Source organism: Acinonyx jubatus, chromosome A2 (assembly GCF_027475565.1).
Source record: "Acinonyx jubatus isolate Ajub_Pintada_27869175 chromosome A2, VMU_Ajub_asm_v1.0, whole genome shotgun sequence".
Taxonomy (NCBI): Eukaryota; Metazoa; Chordata; class Mammalia; order Carnivora; family Felidae; genus Acinonyx; species Acinonyx jubatus.
In genome coordinates this window covers 15,242,654-15,258,658 of record NC_069383.1, presented here as the reverse complement: position 1 = coordinate 15,258,658, position 16,005 = coordinate 15,242,654, and the positions used below count along the sequence as shown (strand labels likewise).

General features: G+C 44.3%; 1 protein-coding gene across 1 annotated transcript; it reads right to left on the bottom strand.

Moving 5' to 3' along the window:
* Positions 1–2,640: 2,640 nt before the first annotated feature.
* ZC3HAV1L (zinc finger CCCH-type containing, antiviral 1 like) lies at positions 2,641–14,960 on the bottom strand. The gene is made up of 4 exons (XM_027075564.2): positions 14,516–14,960; positions 13,494–13,629; positions 8,597–8,855; positions 2,641–6,819 (listed from the first exon to the last, which is right to left on the bottom strand). Exons 1-4 carry the CDS (start codon positions 14,881–14,883, stop codon positions 6,686–6,688), a joined length of 897 nt encoding a protein of 298 aa, XP_026931365.1. The 5' UTR covers positions 14,884–14,960; the 3' UTR covers positions 2,641–6,685.
* Positions 14,961–16,005: the final 1,045 nt, after the last annotated feature.

Genomic DNA, 16,005 nt, shown 5'->3' with positions numbered 1-16,005 from the left:
CCCCATGCTCTGTCAAAGCTGAAATCATTTTTATGTCATGTCCTTCCATACACAACCTTGTCACTCTTTGGATTTCAGAACTTGACTTATGACTAGTCTCTTTTTAATTAATAATTTATTTATTTTTTAATTTACATCCAAGTTGGTTAGCACATGGTGCAACAATGATTTTAGGAGTAGATTGCTTAATGCCCCTTACCCATTTAGCCCGTCCCCCCTCCCTCAACCCCTCCAGTTAACCCTCTGTTCTCTATATTTGAGAGTCTCTTATGTTTTGTCCCCCTCCCTGTTTTATGTTATTTTTGCTTCCCTTATGTTCATCTGTTTCGTAACTTAAAGTCCTCATGAGTGAAGTCATATGATATGTCTTTCTCCAACTCATTTCGCTTAGCATAATACCCTCTAGTGCCATCCACGTAGTTGCAAATGGCAAGATTTCATACTTTTTGATTGCCGAGTAATACTCCATTTTATATATATATATATATATATATATATATATATATATATATATATATGTATGTCACTTCTTTATCCACACATGTATTGATGGACATCTGGGCTCTTTTCATACTTTGGCTATTGTCGATAGTGCTGGTAAAAACATGGGGGTGCGTGTGCCCCTTGGAAACAGCATACTTGTGTCCCTTGGATAAATAACTAGCAGTGCAATTGCTGGGTCATAGGGTAGTTCTATTTTTAATTTTTCGAGAACCCTCCATACTGTTTTCCAGAGTGGCTGCGCCAGTTTGCATTCCTACCAGCAGTGCAAAAGAGATCCTCTTTCTCTACATCCTCACCAACATCTGTTGTTGCTTGAGTTGTTAATTTTAGCCGTTCTGACTGGTGTGAGGTTGTATCTCATTGTGGTTTGGATTTGTATTTCCCAGATGATGAGTGGTGTTGAGCATTTTTTCATGTGTCAGTTGGCCATCTGGATGTCTTCTTTGGAGAAGTGTCATGTCTTTTGCCCATTTCTTCACTGGATTATTTGTTTTTTAGGTGTTGAGTTTGATAAGTTCTTTATAGATTTTGGATACTAACCCTTTATCGGATATGTCGCTTTCAAATATCTTCTCCCATTCTGTCGGTTGCCTTTTAGTTTTGCTGAGATTTATGACCAGTCTCTTACTCTTGACTTATGACCAAGCTTGAGAAAAGTTACGATTTTGTAGGTTATCTGATTCTTCTTGTGACTTCCCACATCCTGAACTGAAGTGCAACTCCACATTTAATTTTTTGAAAATTTAAGTAAATCAAGAATATTTTTTTTTAATTTCTTAAAAGCTTACTTATTTTGAGAGAGGGAGAGAGCATACATGTGGGGGAGGGAGGGAGAGAAAGAGAAAAGGGGAGAGAGAGAGAAGCCCAAGCAGGCTCCACGCTGTCAGCTTGGAGCCCAACAACGCGGTACGCAATCCCACAAACTATCAGATCATGACCTGAGCCGAAACCAAGAGTTCGACGTTCAACCAACTGAGCCACCCAGGCACCCCGAACTTTTGAAAATTTAAGTAAATCAAGAATATTTCTGTAAAAAACAAGACATAAAACCATATATTCATTACCACCTTCAATGTGCATGTACTTGCTAATGGAAGAAATTGAATCCTGCCTCTCGCATGTCACATGGAAAACTTCTCCTATAAATATTGAAGAGTAATGTGAATTGGTTAATAGTGCAAAAATGTTCCCCAGCTGCCATGTGTACTTGCAGTAAATACCACACAACTGCAGGTATGCCCAGAGCTACTGATCAGAAGACAAAGAGGAAGGGAAATGGAAACTGGAAACCACTGATTGTGCAAGGACCTACAGTATCCAGGCAATCCAAAAGGCAAGGATCTATAATATCTAGGCAATCCAAAAGGCAGGCCTTGACAGGTTGATTCGTTTTTACTTCCCACACGTTTCCACCACAGAAGCCCTCCACAAAGTCTGAAACTATATCTGTTTCCAATGATGACAGTGGTTCAGCCCACAGACCTGCACAGAGTTCACAAGCAATCATGTTTTGTGTTGAGGACGTAGGATAAGAGATGTGGAGAAGCATTTCCGTGGGGCCTGAGTGGTATAAATCGTAAGCAGAGAAAACCTTTTAAAGCAGAGGCCCAAGGCAGGGTCCTCTCTTGCCTGGGTCAGGGCAGTACTGATTTAACTCATCTGTGTTTTGATCATTAAACAGGGTAGTATATCTAAAGAACTTAGAACAGCACTACACAATGGTATTATGAGTGATGATTACTTCCTTCTGAATACATTCCTGTATTCTGCCAAATTTCTACAATGATATAATACTTTATTTTCCAACAAATCTCTTGGAAAAATATTCCTAAATAATAATAGGGAAATTCAATGATAGAGTAATACGTTATTTTACAAATAATAATGAATATGAGGTGATGGATGTGTTAACTAACCTTAGTGTGGTAATCATTTCACAATTATATACATGTATCAAATCATCATCTCATACACCTTAAACTTATACAGTGTTATATGTCAATAATATCCCAATAAAGCTGGGGAAAAATTTTTTTAAATAATAATGACATTCCAAATCAATGAACAAAACTCAAAACAGCGCTTAGAATAAACATACTTTGAGCATATAGCAATAAAAATAAAAAGGAAATTGCATACACATATAAAATATAAATCAATTTTATTTATGAACGTATAGATGTATATAATTATAATAAAAATTACCAAATAGTGAAAAGAAATACATTAAAAGAACATATGTCATAACAGAGTTACTCAGAATTTAAGGAGGTTTTAATATAGTAAAACCAGTAACATAATCATGTTAGGTGGTTAAATGATAAAAATTATATGATTATACAAAGATACCAATTCTTACTAAAAGCTTCCAACAATAAATGTTTTTTCCCTTATTAAATAGAGAACATTTGTTTAAAGCCAACAATAAACTTCATATGTAATGAAGAAACATCAAAATTTAGATTTTAACACAATTTTATTTAACACAAAGCAAAACAGAAATACATAAGAAAAGACAAATATGTCTTTTTTGCAGCTATGGTTTTACATTTGGAAGAAACAAAAAGGCCACCTAACACTGGTAGAACAAAGATAATTCAACAAAAGACAAATATTTAAAAAATTAATAGCATTCTAATGACAGAGATTCCCATACTGAGTAGCAATACAGATGTATTTAGCTAAGAAAAAATTAATGTAATAAGGGATATATAAGGCCTAGATAAAACCAAGAACAAATTATCACGAGAGAAATCAAGGAACCCATCAGTAAGGAAGCGACTTAATTCTTTGATGGGAGGAATTAGTGTCATAAGCATAAGTCTGAAACAGTTCATTTTAGACCTTGATGATTCCAAATGAAGCACCAAAAAGATGTTTACCTTAAATAACACATTCCTTAGGGGAAAAAGGACTTTTTGAAAATTAAAAATATATATGTGGGGGCAAAAAAGAACAACGAAGACCAGTATCATACAGATTCCATGGATTCAAACACAGAGTTTGATTCATTACATGACAAAAAATACTTCTTCACTGCGAAGTGTCCAAAAAGAAGAAATTACGGTTTTGTTTTGGCTCAAAGCTAGGGAGTAAAAGCAGAAAGCCTGGCAAAGCAAGTGCTACGCGAGAACTTTGAGAATGCTAAGAGAATGGCCTCTCTTGGGGTCAGGAAAGACTAGCATTTTAAAGAATCTGGTTTTGCCAGGTTTCAAGGCAGGAAGAGGGAAGGATTGGCACTTAACAGGAACATCCTTTACAAACAGAGAGTCATAAAATAAAATGGCACATTCCAAAAATTACAAGTAGGTCAGTACACACAATATTGGTCTGCATTTTCAAAACTCAGTCAAAGCCCAATATTTAAAAACCTGAAAATGTATCATAAAATCTGGATCTGGCTTCTTTCGACTAGTTGGACAACATGACAGCCTGGGTCTGCACGCCCACATGGGTATGAGAGGCAGGTACCCCCTCAGATGGGCAACTTGCTACGACACGTCCTCTCTCCCCCCATTTCTCTTACAGCCAGCTCACATCATCCATTTAGGTCACCTGTCTCATCCAAGAAGGCATTTGAGTTTATGACTCCTACCTTGCATTGTGGGGACCAATGAAGGTTATGGCAAAAGATAGCATGTGATTAGATCTGCATTTCAAAAGCCCAGCTGGGCACAGGGTGGAAGGCTTGGGGATGGTGGGGTGGGTAGAAGGTGGTAAGGAGACCAATGAAATCCACAAAAGCCTGTTGTATGAAAAATTAAAATGGGACTGCCATCACTGAAGGAAAGCAGGGGGCCACCTCGCACCTTCTATATAAATACTCTCACAAGACAGAACTGGAAGACCAAGGAGTCCTACATCTGTGGCATAAGAACAAGAGCTGATGAGGATTGGAAACAAGGCTGTGTGTAGGGGATGGAAAGAAAGAGGCAGAGGAGGACAAAAACTTGAGAGTTCTGAAGGGAAACTAATCTCCAACACTGGGTAACCAGTCTGACATAAGGAACCAGGAGAAAGACGAGTATGAGAACAATTTGTAGGGTTTTGCTTTAAGTTGGTAGTTAGTTGATACTCCAAAAATAAAGAAACCAAAGAAGGGACGAGTCTATAGGAAAGTTAATATTTAACCTAGGTTATGTTGAATTTGTGGGGCCTATGGATGTGCACCTCCCTCATACGCCCTGATAAATGACCAAAGAAAAATCATCTCCAATTCTCCTGTAGTAACTTTCCAACAGCTGAATCATGAGCTGGAAATGAGGGTCAAGTATAATTATATAAAATATCTTTACAGAATGAATACTAACAGAGCTAAGCTTTAAAGGGAATATTATACATTCTCTATGTATTTACTGTACATAAAATATTGTAACAGAGATTACAGAGGGCTAATAACTGCACATAAAAGCATAATTAGAAGATGTATAAAAAAAACACAATACTGTAAAAGTCCACCAAGTCTCTTAATAGACAGGATATACATACATACCCTACACTTTCCATTAAGAATTTAAGATGGCTAAAAAAATTTAATGAAAAATTAAAAAAGAATTTTAGATGGCTTATAGCAAAAATACACATAGTGAAAGGATAAAATGTAAATAATAATAATAAAATGTAAAAATAATTTTGTAAAAAAAATAGCACCAGGAAAAATCAGAACTAGGAAGAAGGAAACAAGGTATGCAGAACAGAAGGGCTTTCAGAAATACTGCTGTGGACAACCAAAGTGAAAAGATTAACCGCGTGACTCTTATTGTCCATGAGGAGAAAACACAGCAATTTCTCACTCTGAAAAGGATGTTTCTGCACACCTTCCCCAATAGAGAAGACAGCATTTCATGATAAAACATGCTTCTAAACTAAATTAATTCAGCTTTATGAAAAACTCACTACCCTTGTCCCTATTTCTCAAAGGTGTTACCGCAGGAAAGTTAAACTTAAAAACAAACCAACAAAACTTTACACACTGACATTTGGGGATATCACAACAGGAAACCCAGAGAAAGATTTCATGATGCTGCTTCTCTGTACCCCTCAATGAAAACAAAGAACCAAACATCTGAGCTTAACTGGATGAAGGAAGCTGGCCGGGGTGGAGAAGGGAGATAAAGGCAACGGGAAATGGGTGAGGTACATAGGTTTCTGATGGTCTCTCCTGATCCACAGAAAGAACGGATACGACTTTGAGGAACAGAGGAACAACATACTGTTTAAACGGTAGCAATGCAGCTTTGGCAAAGAAATGTAATAAAAAACGAAGAGTGGACAGAGTGAGGTAGAGATCTTTGGTGAGCACTCAAAAGTTATAAAGCTATGGTACTGGCTGAGGACGGATCCACAGAGGTGGGTATCATATGAGCACGGTACAAGTGATATCCTCTCGTGAAAATCAAGGAACCTCATCGAAAGCCATGCCATATCAGCACAGAGGAGGGCCCCAGGAACTGAAGGGCAAACACGAAACGCACCGTATAAGACATACAGAAAACACACACAGGAAAATACTCACTTGCATATACTTAAAGAAACGCAAACCAAAAAGACAGTATCCTTTAGCACCTACAAGCCTAAGCAAAAGAAGAAATTTAAAAATTCAGTATGGTAAGGATTTTAAGAGTCCTATTCAAAATTTGTGAGAAAGAATTGAAATATCCCAGAATAAGGGAAACAGTGAAGTAAGCGATCATCTGTTCGTGTATCCGTGCATTCAAATGATTATACGTGATAAAATGCGAATAGGGAAAGGTGCTTATGAAACTTTAAGAAAAAACAAGAGTACAAAGCGTACGTATTCTAGAACTACCACTATGTAAACTGTGTATATGGGCGCATAGGAAAAACCCTGGGTGGGTCACAGAGCAAGTCAGCAGAACCCACTCCTTTTGGAGCTCCCGCCGGCCTGGGGAAAGCTCTTGGGGACTTCGGGCAGGATGGGCCATCTTCACGGTGCACGCTGGACCGACCCCAACCATACTCACGTCCTATCCTCTCTGCCTGCTCAGCGTCCAACCACATCCCCGACCACCGTCCTCTTTGATTTTACAACTTGTGAGGTAGGTACTACTACGACCGTGACTGGAAAATGATGAAATGAATGAGCTTACAAATTAAGCTCAACAGAAGCTTTGTTTTCAGACCTTCTAGTTGGACACGCTTCTTCTTTCACTGACGCCCTTTAAGGTTTACCTGCATGTGGTTTCTTGGCTGACTGAGCGGGGCCGGGCACCAGAGGGCTGGCCTCTGGAGCGCCGGCTACGTGTACTCCTGGTTCCTCAAGGCCCTGGGAACACTCAGCAGAAGCTGAATTCCCTAAAAAGAAGACGAAGAGATGAGCTTTCCTGGGACACCTCTTTTATCGCTCTCCATTTCATTTTGTGTTGGGAGCATCGGCCCAGCAGATCAGATCCCAGCCAAAAGTCCCAACACTGCTCTGGATTTGGAGAGTTTGTGTTTTCTAGATTTATTTCACACACACACACACACACACACACACACACACACACACACACACACACAAGTTCATAGTTAGGAGAGACCCACTAAACAAGACCAGATGAGGGTGATGACAGGCCCTTTACCTGGCCTAGAAGATCCCCGCCATCATTCAGGCTTCCCTAGACAGCCTCCAACACTACCTTCAAACCACCCGCTCAGGAAGTCGGCCACGACCATCCCAACAGAAGAAAACCCCGTATCAAGAAGCACCCGGGTGGCCCAGTCTGCTAAGCAGCCATCAGCATGGAGCCCATTTCAGATCCTCTGTTCCCCTCTCTTTCTGCCCCTCCCCCCACCTCTCTCTCTCAAAAATAAATAAGCATTTCAAAAGAAGAAGGAAAAGAAAAGAAAACTCCGTATCAATAGTTTGGAGACTCTGACTTTGCTGGTTTGGTTTTCCCAAATTTGGCAATTCTCCTAAGCCTATCACCCACTGAAACTGATTTTCAACTATAAACAAATCGAATAGAATAAGTAACCTGAATGCACTGTAGTTAAAAGTACACCAAACCACACTTTGTAGACCCATTTTTTAACGGTAGACTATGCAGCAACATGGGAAAATATTTATGATTCTTGATAAAGTGAAAATTTTAAGATACTAATGCATACTTCGAGCACAACTAGACTGGAATTTGTATAGTAACAGGAGGGACGGCCCTGCAAAATAAATGGTAACAATCATTGTGGATGGAGTGAGTGGAATCATGCAATTTATATCTCTACTCTCTACTTTCTAAATTTTTATGTAATACGGTTAAAATTTCTTAATAACTAAAAAGAACATACTTTCTTACAAGTTCTCATCACAGGAAAACAAACTTTGTAACTATGTATGATGACAGATGTTACCTACACTTAGCTGCGATCATTTCTGCTGTGTATACAAATATCGAAATATGTACCTCTGAAACTAATACAACGTTGTATGTTTACTACCTCAGCAAAAGTAAAGAAAGAAAAAGAAAACACTTTAATTCAAATTTAATAAAGAAATCCATTCCTGTGTTTTCTTTCCCTTTCTAGGCCACTGGCCCACCTCCTTCCTCTTTCTTCCTAACCAAGCTGTGAGGACAGTTGTACCTACTTCCTGGCCCCCAGCTTAGTGAGGAGGCACACTGCTCAAACCCTTGGGCAGATGTTATTAGCCGGCGGTGCAGAAAGTAAACTCTATCCCTTCCTTCCTTTTAGAACCACAGTTCTAGGGGCACCTGGGTGGCTCAGACGGTTACGCGTCCAATTCTTGGTTTCAGCTCAGGTCATGATCTCAAGGTTTAGTGACTTGGAGCCCCGCATCGGGCTCTGTGCTGACAGCGCATGCTTAGGATTCTCTCTCTCTGCCTCTCCCCTGCACCTGCTGTCTCTGTCTCTCTCAAAACAAGTAAGTAAAGTTTAAGACAAAATTAAAAAAAAAAAAAAAAAAAAAAAAAAGAAGAAGAACCATAGTTCTCCATCAGAAAACATCAGAAAATATTGGTCCGGTTTCCCCGAGGATAGAGCAAAACTTACAACGTGAGGTGCTGTCCCCCGCCCAGACTCACTTTCTGGTCAAAACTATGTGTCGGTAGTGTTCTCCCTCTGCTATTCTCACCTTGCCTTTCAAGCACCTTGTGCAGCTTCATATGCTTGTAGGTAGAGATTATCTGAAAATTAACGACACTTGGGACACTCAGTCCTTGGTCCTGCAGCAGCTTCAGGGCTGCGGCATGAATGAGCTGATGGGACCGTTTGCATTTCTGAAGTCTGCACTCCCCTCTGACAAAGGACTTGCACACGTGAAACTTGTTGCACATCTCCTTCATGTTGCAGTAGCCATGCAGCGCTTCCCCTCTGTTGTACAGCAAACACACCTGGCACAGAAATGGAGCAACACTTGACACGTTTGGTTGCACTGTCATTTACGGCAGTTGGTGAAAGAAAAAAAAAAATTATTTTTACGATTTTAGTTTTTAAGTCATTTCTACACCCAACGTGGGGCTCGAACGCACAACCCTGAGACCAAGAGTCACACGCTCCACTGACTGAGCCAGCCAGGCACCCTGAGAAAACATTTCCGCAAAAGAAGCGTGATCAGCCGAGACTTGGGCCATCATATGTTAAAATATAAACTAACTAAACAGTATGACACTGGTTCAGGGATGTATAGGAGATGAAGAAAAAGAGATCCTACACCTAGCCTCAAAATAAAAATATTCCTTAAAGATTTGATAGAGCTCAACAATAAAACTGTATGAGCCTCGTGTTTTCTTAAAAAATTTTTTTTAACGTTTTTATTTCTTTTTGAGACAGGGAGAGACAGAGCATGAACAGGGGAGGGTCAGAGAGAGGGACACACAGAATCTGAAACAGGCTCCAGGCTCTGAGCTGTCAGCACAGAGCCCGACACGGGGCTCAAACTCACGGACCGCGAGATCATGACCTGAGCCGAAGTCGGCCACTTAAATGACTGAGCCACCCAGGCGCCCCAAGCCTCATGGTTTCTTCTAGAAGACTTTTTAACTAATATGTGGTTCCGTGCGATTTTAAATTGTTTATCTTTTTTTAAAAAATGTTTATTTATTTATTTATTTGGGGGGGCACAGAGAGAGGGAGACAATGAATCCCCAGTACGCTCTGTGCTGCACAGGGCCCAACTCGGAGCTCGATCTCACAAACTGAGATCACGACCTGAGCCAAAATCAACAGTCAGTCACTTAACTGACTGAGCCACTCAGGCACTCCTAACTTTTTTATCTTAATGCTTTTGTTGTTCAAAAATAAACACTATTCTGGCTTTCTGTATTTTCTTAAAACAGTTTTTTAATGTTTATTTATTATTATTAGTTTAATGTTTATTTATTTTTGAGAGGGAGATAGAGTGTGAGAGAGAGAGAGGGAGACACAGAATCTGAAGCAGGCTCCAGGCTCCGAGCTGTCAGCACAGAGCCCAACGTGGGACTTGAACTCATGAACCACAAGATCACGACCTGAGCTGAAGTCAGACACTTAACCGACTGAGCCACCCAGGTGCCCTATTTATTATTTTTGAGGGAAATAAAGTGATCAGGCGAGGGGCAGAGAGAGAGAGGGAAAGAGACAGAGAGTCCCAAGCAGGCTCCACACTGTCAGTGCAGAGCCTGATGCAGGGCTTGAACCCACGAACAGTGAGATCATGACCTGAGTGGAAATCAAGAGTCAGACGCTCAACCGATGGAGCCACCCAGGCAACCTGAAACCATTTGGATGAGTCATATTTTTTTCTAGAAATGTGTCCACTTCATTGAAGTTTTCAAATGTATTAGTATCACATTGTACGTATTTCCAATGTGTGTTTCTTTCAACACCACCAAGTAATTCTCAGAGGACAATGACCAGATGTCCCACAGATTTGAACTCCCCCCGAATACTGTCTACCCGGACATAGCGGCAGATCCCACAGGTTAAGGGCTCAGTCTCACGAGGCTGCCCCACTTCAAATGCCCATCTGTTGCTGCCTGAACTGCTATAAAGGTCATCGCCACCTCCTCCTCCAGTTAATGTGCCAGAACAGCTCACAGGAGTCAGATGACCACTTTATTATAAAATGATATAACCCGGGAACACGCAGGTAGAAGAGCCACATGCGGAGAGGTGAGGGGAGAAAAGGTGTGGAGCTTCCATACCCTCTCCTGGGGCCTCACTCTCCCAGCACCCTCCGCGTGCTCACCACCCTGCACGCTGTCCGGAGGTCTGTCCTTTTGGGTTTTTATGGAAACTTCATAACACAGGCATGATCGATTACATCATGGGCCACTGGTAAATGAACTCCATCCCTAGGCCCCTCTGCCTTCCCAGGGGGTGGAAGAGTGAGGGGGAGGGGATAAAAGTTACAACTCTCAGGGCGCCTAGGGGGCTCAGATGGTTAAGCATGCGACTCTTGGTCTCGGCTCAGGTCATGATGTCACAGTTCATGGGGCTGAGCTCCGCGCTAATAGCACGGAGCCTTCTTGGGAACCTCTCTCTCCCTCTCCCTCTCTGCCCCTCCTCTGTTCACACAATCTCTCTCTCTCTCTCTCTCTCTCTCTCTCTCAAAATAAATAAATAAAGTTAAAAAAAAAGTGTTGGGAAAAAAAAAAGTTGTTCTCCTGACAACCAGCTCCCGTCCTTAGGTTACCAAAGGGCTTTCCAAAAATCACTTAACAACAGACACCTTTAGAGCTCTCATCATGTGGGAAATTCCAAGGGTTTTAGGAGCTCTATGTCGGGAATGAGGATGAAGACCAAAAATATAGTTATCATTATAACCATAAGATCACAATGTTTGTCCCTATCGTCTTTTTATTACGTGATGTATCTGTTCCTGTGTACTGTGTCTTTAGGAGAGTGGTGGAAAGGGGTCATAGCCATTTCCATACAAGAGATGTGGGGCACCATTCCTGATTCCTCCGTGGTCCCCGCTACCAAAGTGGCCATGCTGCGTGTCACAGGATACATACCTCCAGTGCTGGGTGACAGGACCAGGGGTGGGCTCCTGTCCCAAGTGCAGCCAGCCCACTGGCTGCTCACAAAACACTGCGGTAGTCGGGTATGACAAGACGAGACTGGACCCAGGAGAGCAGGCATAAGCCACAAGGAAACGGGCTCAATAAGTTCAATAATGTAACAATGTTAAACATCTGTAAGTCAAACAATATCGTAAAAACTAAAAGGTTGGGGCGCCTGGATGGCTCAGTAGGTTGAGAATCCGACTTCAGCTCAGGTCATGATCTCACAGCTCGTGGGTTTGAGTCCCGCGTCGGGCTCTGTGCTGACAGCTCAGAGCCTGGAGCCTGCTTCGGATTCTGTGTCTCCCTCTCTCTCTCTCAAAAATAAATAAACATTAAAAAAAATTCTTTTTTTAACTAAAAGGTAACTGGAAGCGTCGCCAACCCTTCTCTCTCAGAGAGGAAGGACTGGACTGGACCCCCGTTACTGCCATTCTCTTCTCCCTTCCTGCCAATAACCTGCTCCAGCTGCGGCTCCGGGTCCTTTTGGCAACATCGTTGGAATGTATCTAGCTTATAACCATGACTGATCAAGTCTGGCTTCAAAGCCCAAAGAAGTGAGAATGGAGATGTGGATGCCAAGAATAAACCCCGTGGCTAAGGCCGACTCCAGTGCTGCCTTCCACATACAGATTCTACTGCCTTGAGGGCGGCCTTTGCCATCTCACCAAAGGCTCCAGCTCATACCTCCAAACTTGTGACTTCCTTCCCTTCTCGACCCTGAACTACCTTAGCATTAACGGGGCACCACACTCACAAACCACCCTCCGGTTTCCCAACATCCCCCCTTCTTCCCACCCCACCCCTCTTCTGGCAACTTGAATGTCTACGACAGCATCAGTGCTAGAGTAGAAAATTCTACTTTTCACTGGTGGGCTCTTGTAATATTTTCTTTGGGGATTCCAACTGTTTTGTTTTCAAAAAGTCTTTGTGTATAGCTAAACAGATACAAATATGCTAATTTCACCATGACAGCAGTTCTAATGGGCACTGGTTAAACATTTGGAACTAAATCATTTCAAAGCAATTAAAGTTGGTATCTAAAGCCCCAAGAAAGTAAATGGGGGAGGATACTTTCAACAAACGTGACCACAAAAGGGACCTGTATCATTACAGACATCTAATAGGGGCGCCTGGGTGGTTCAGTCGGTTAAATGTCTGACTCATGATTCAGCTCAGGTCATGATCTCATAGTTTCGTGAGTTCGAGCCTCAAGCTGGGCTCTGCACTGAAAGCATGGAGGCTGCTTGGGATCCTTTCTCTCTCTCCCTCTCTCCCTCTCTCTCTCTGCCTCTTCTCCACTTATACAACCCCCCCCCCATAAATAAACTTAAAAAAAAAGACACCTTATCAATTAATAGGAAAACAAATGCCTCAACAGAAAAATAGGCAAAAGCATAAACAGGCAATTCACAAAACACAGGCTTCATAGACAGACGTAAACTTAAATCTGCTATGTACTATGTGACCTTGAGCAAGTTAATGTAGCTGAGTCTCAGTTTCCTCACCTGTAAAACGGGGACACGTTATTAATGAGCTAAGATATGTGAATGACTTAGCCTTCAGTAAGCAATCAAAAAACTAGTGGGTAAGAGCGCCTGGGTGGCTCAGTTGGAGCCTCCAACTCCTGGTTTCAGCTCAGGTCATGATCTCTGAGTTCGTGAGTTTGAGATCTCTCAAATGGCGCAGAGCCTGCTTGGGACTCTCTGTCTCTGTCTCTGTCTCTCTCTCTGCCCCTCCCCTACTTGCTCTCTATCTCTCTCAAAAAAATAAAAATAAAATAAACTAGTAGCCATTTTCGTTATTTCTTTACCACACGCATCCATCACTCCTTGTGGATCAAAGCCTAAAATCACAGAGACTGCATAAAGGTCAGCACTGCACCATAACCTCCACCCATACACCTGACCTCTACAAGGTGACTTTTGATGTTCTCGATCTCCTTCATCATGCATTCAATATGAGGGTGAGTTCTTGGTAACTCACCTCTGGTAAAAGGCACGGGTCATTCTGTAAAAGCAGGATCCGAAGCTGGGCCTCGTTGAGGCCAAAAAGCCCATGGTTTTTCAGAACTTGGATGTTGACGGGTGTGTGGATATCATGGGAAAGGGTACAGGTAGACCTAGGAGAACACAGAGCTCTGGATCAGAGGCCCAGGTGAAGGGGCCAGTCCGCCAAATTCCTGGCCTTCGACTCACGTGTGAAGTTAAACAATTTTCCCTGAACCCAAAGATACACCACAGCTAATAAAGCCAGCACTAATAATAAAAAAGCCGAGTGGAAGCCACTCTCCTCCCAAGGTCACTTGCATTTTAAATCGGGATGCCTGAAAGCCAGCCAAAGGCACCCCCTGCCCCAGTCACCTGCCTCGATGCCTTCTGTTGTTGGCCGGAAGGTGACTGACCGTACTTCTCCACCCCGAACAGCTGCCCACCCCGCACAGCCCACCGACGTTGGGAGTGAAGTGTGCCCCCGACCCCGCTTTGGGGAGCCTGAGTGAACCAAGGATGACCAGAGGCCTCAGAACACCGCCCTCGGTTTCCTGGGGGTCATTCCAGATCGGGCTTTCTAAACCCGGTGAGCACCGACTCACTTGGGTAAAACTTTGAGGTTACGTGCAAAGAAAGGAAGGGCACTCTCGATAAAGGGTCCGAGGACCTCATAGGTCCGCAAAAGCCCCCCAGTAGGACCACCGCAGTAAACGAACTCAAAAGTCCCAGTCCGGATTTCCCGCGGCCGCGCCGCGAAGGTTTCCGCGGGCAGGGGCTGGACTCCGGGGGGCGAGCAGCGGTGAAGAAATCCCGACCGATCGGGACGACTTCGGGCCTCGCTCCGCGCGGGAGCTGGAAACGCAGGGGAGCCCCCCTCCCCCACCCCCGAGGACGCCGCGGGGGCCCCTTCCCGGGCCTTCCCTTCCGCCCTCCGACGGCGGGGTGGGGCGCACCCCCCGAACGCGCGATCCCTTTTCTCCTTCCCCCGGGGCCCCGCTCCCCCGCCGCCCGCCTCACCAGCAGTCGCGGTTCGGGCACTTGCCCAGCATGTGGCGGCGGCAGAGGTGCAGCTGGTCGCAGGCCTGGCACTCGCCGCGCTGGTAGCGGGCGCAGAGGCGCGCGGAGGACACGGCCACCACCCGCCAGGCGCAAGGGCCGGCGCCCGCGCCGCCCGCGCCGGCCGCCGCCTCGGCCTCGGCGTCCCAGAGGCCCTCCCTCATCTCCACCTCCTGCAGCAGGAAGCGGTCGGGCCCGGCCTGGCGCAGCACGTCCCGGAGCCGGGCCTCCGAGAGCTCCACGTGGCCGCGCAGGTCCCGCAGGAACATGCGGCCGCCGTTGGCGCACAGCACCTTGGTGAGGAAGGAGCACACCGTGGGCTCCGCCATGGCCGCGGCCGAGCACGGAAACCCGAGGCGGGCAGACTCCTCCCAGTCACGTCCACGACTCGGGCCCGAGCTCCCGGGGCCGGGCCGGGGGTGGGGGGAGGGCGCGCCGCGGCGGCAGAGGCGGGGGCGGGGGGCCGGGCGGGGGCCTGCGGGCCACCCGCGGGCGCCACCGCGTTCACCGGGCGCAGGTCAAGGGGAGGCCTCGCCTAGAGGGACGTGGGTGGGGGGGGAGGCGTGACCCGTGAGCAAATGAGAGGATCCGAGGTGCCCATGAGGGCTGCAAAGATAAAACGGGTAATGAGGTACGAGGGGCCTTAGGGGGTTGCTGGGGGAAGGACTCCGAGGGAGCCACCAGCGGCATGTGGCTGTCGAGGCCTTGAAACGTGACCGGTTGGAACCGAGAGGTGATGCAAGTGTGAGATACACGCCCTGGATTGCAAAGGTTTTTGGATGCAAAATATCTCATTGAGACCTTTCTCAGTCGTGTTCACTTGATGATATGGAAATAAAAATGTTCTTACAGTTTCGTCTGTTTCTTTGACTTTTCTGATGTAGCTCCGAGCAAATTTTAAATTACATGTGGGGCTCACTTTATTGTCGTTGGACCACACCAGTCTACGAAGCAGCTATCCTTGTTGGCGAGGATGCGGAAAGAGAAGATCTCTTTTGCATTGCTGGTGGGAATGCAAGCTGGTGCAACCGCTCTGGAAAATGGTATGGAGGTTCCTCAAAAAGTTAAAAAGAGAACTACCCTAGCACCCAGCAATTGCACTACTAGGTATATATGCAAGGGATACAGGTATGCTGTTTCAAAGGGGCACATGTACCTCAATGTTTATAGCAGCACTATCAACATTAGCCAAAGTATGGAAAGAGCTCAAATGTCCATCGACAGATGAATGGATAAAGAAGATATGGTTTATATATACAGTGGAGTATTACTCGGCAATCAAAAAGAATGAAGTCTTGCCATTTGCAACTATGTGGATGAAACTGGAGGGGATTATGCTAAGCAAAATTACTTAGAGAAAGACAAATATCATAAGACTGCACTCATATGAGGAATTTAACATACACAACAGATGAACATAAGGGAAGGGAAGCAAAAAGAATATAAAAACA

What these genes read in the sequence shown, in the direction of transcription:
- ZC3HAV1L (XM_027075564.2), bottom strand. Translation starts at nt 14,883, where the DNA reads ATGGCGGAGCCCACGGTGTGCTCCTTCCTCACCAAGGTGCTGTGCGCC. An exon ending in TGCCCGAACCGCGACTGCTG is followed by an intron (nt 13,630 to 14,515) that starts GTGAGGCGGGCG and finishes GTGTTCTCCTAG; the next exon opens with GTCTACCTGTACCCTTTCCC. An exon ending in CAAGGTGCTTGAAAGGCAAG is followed by an intron (nt 6,820 to 8,596) that starts GTGAGAATAGCA and finishes TCTTCTTTTTAG; the next exon opens with GGAATTCAGCTTCTGCTGAG.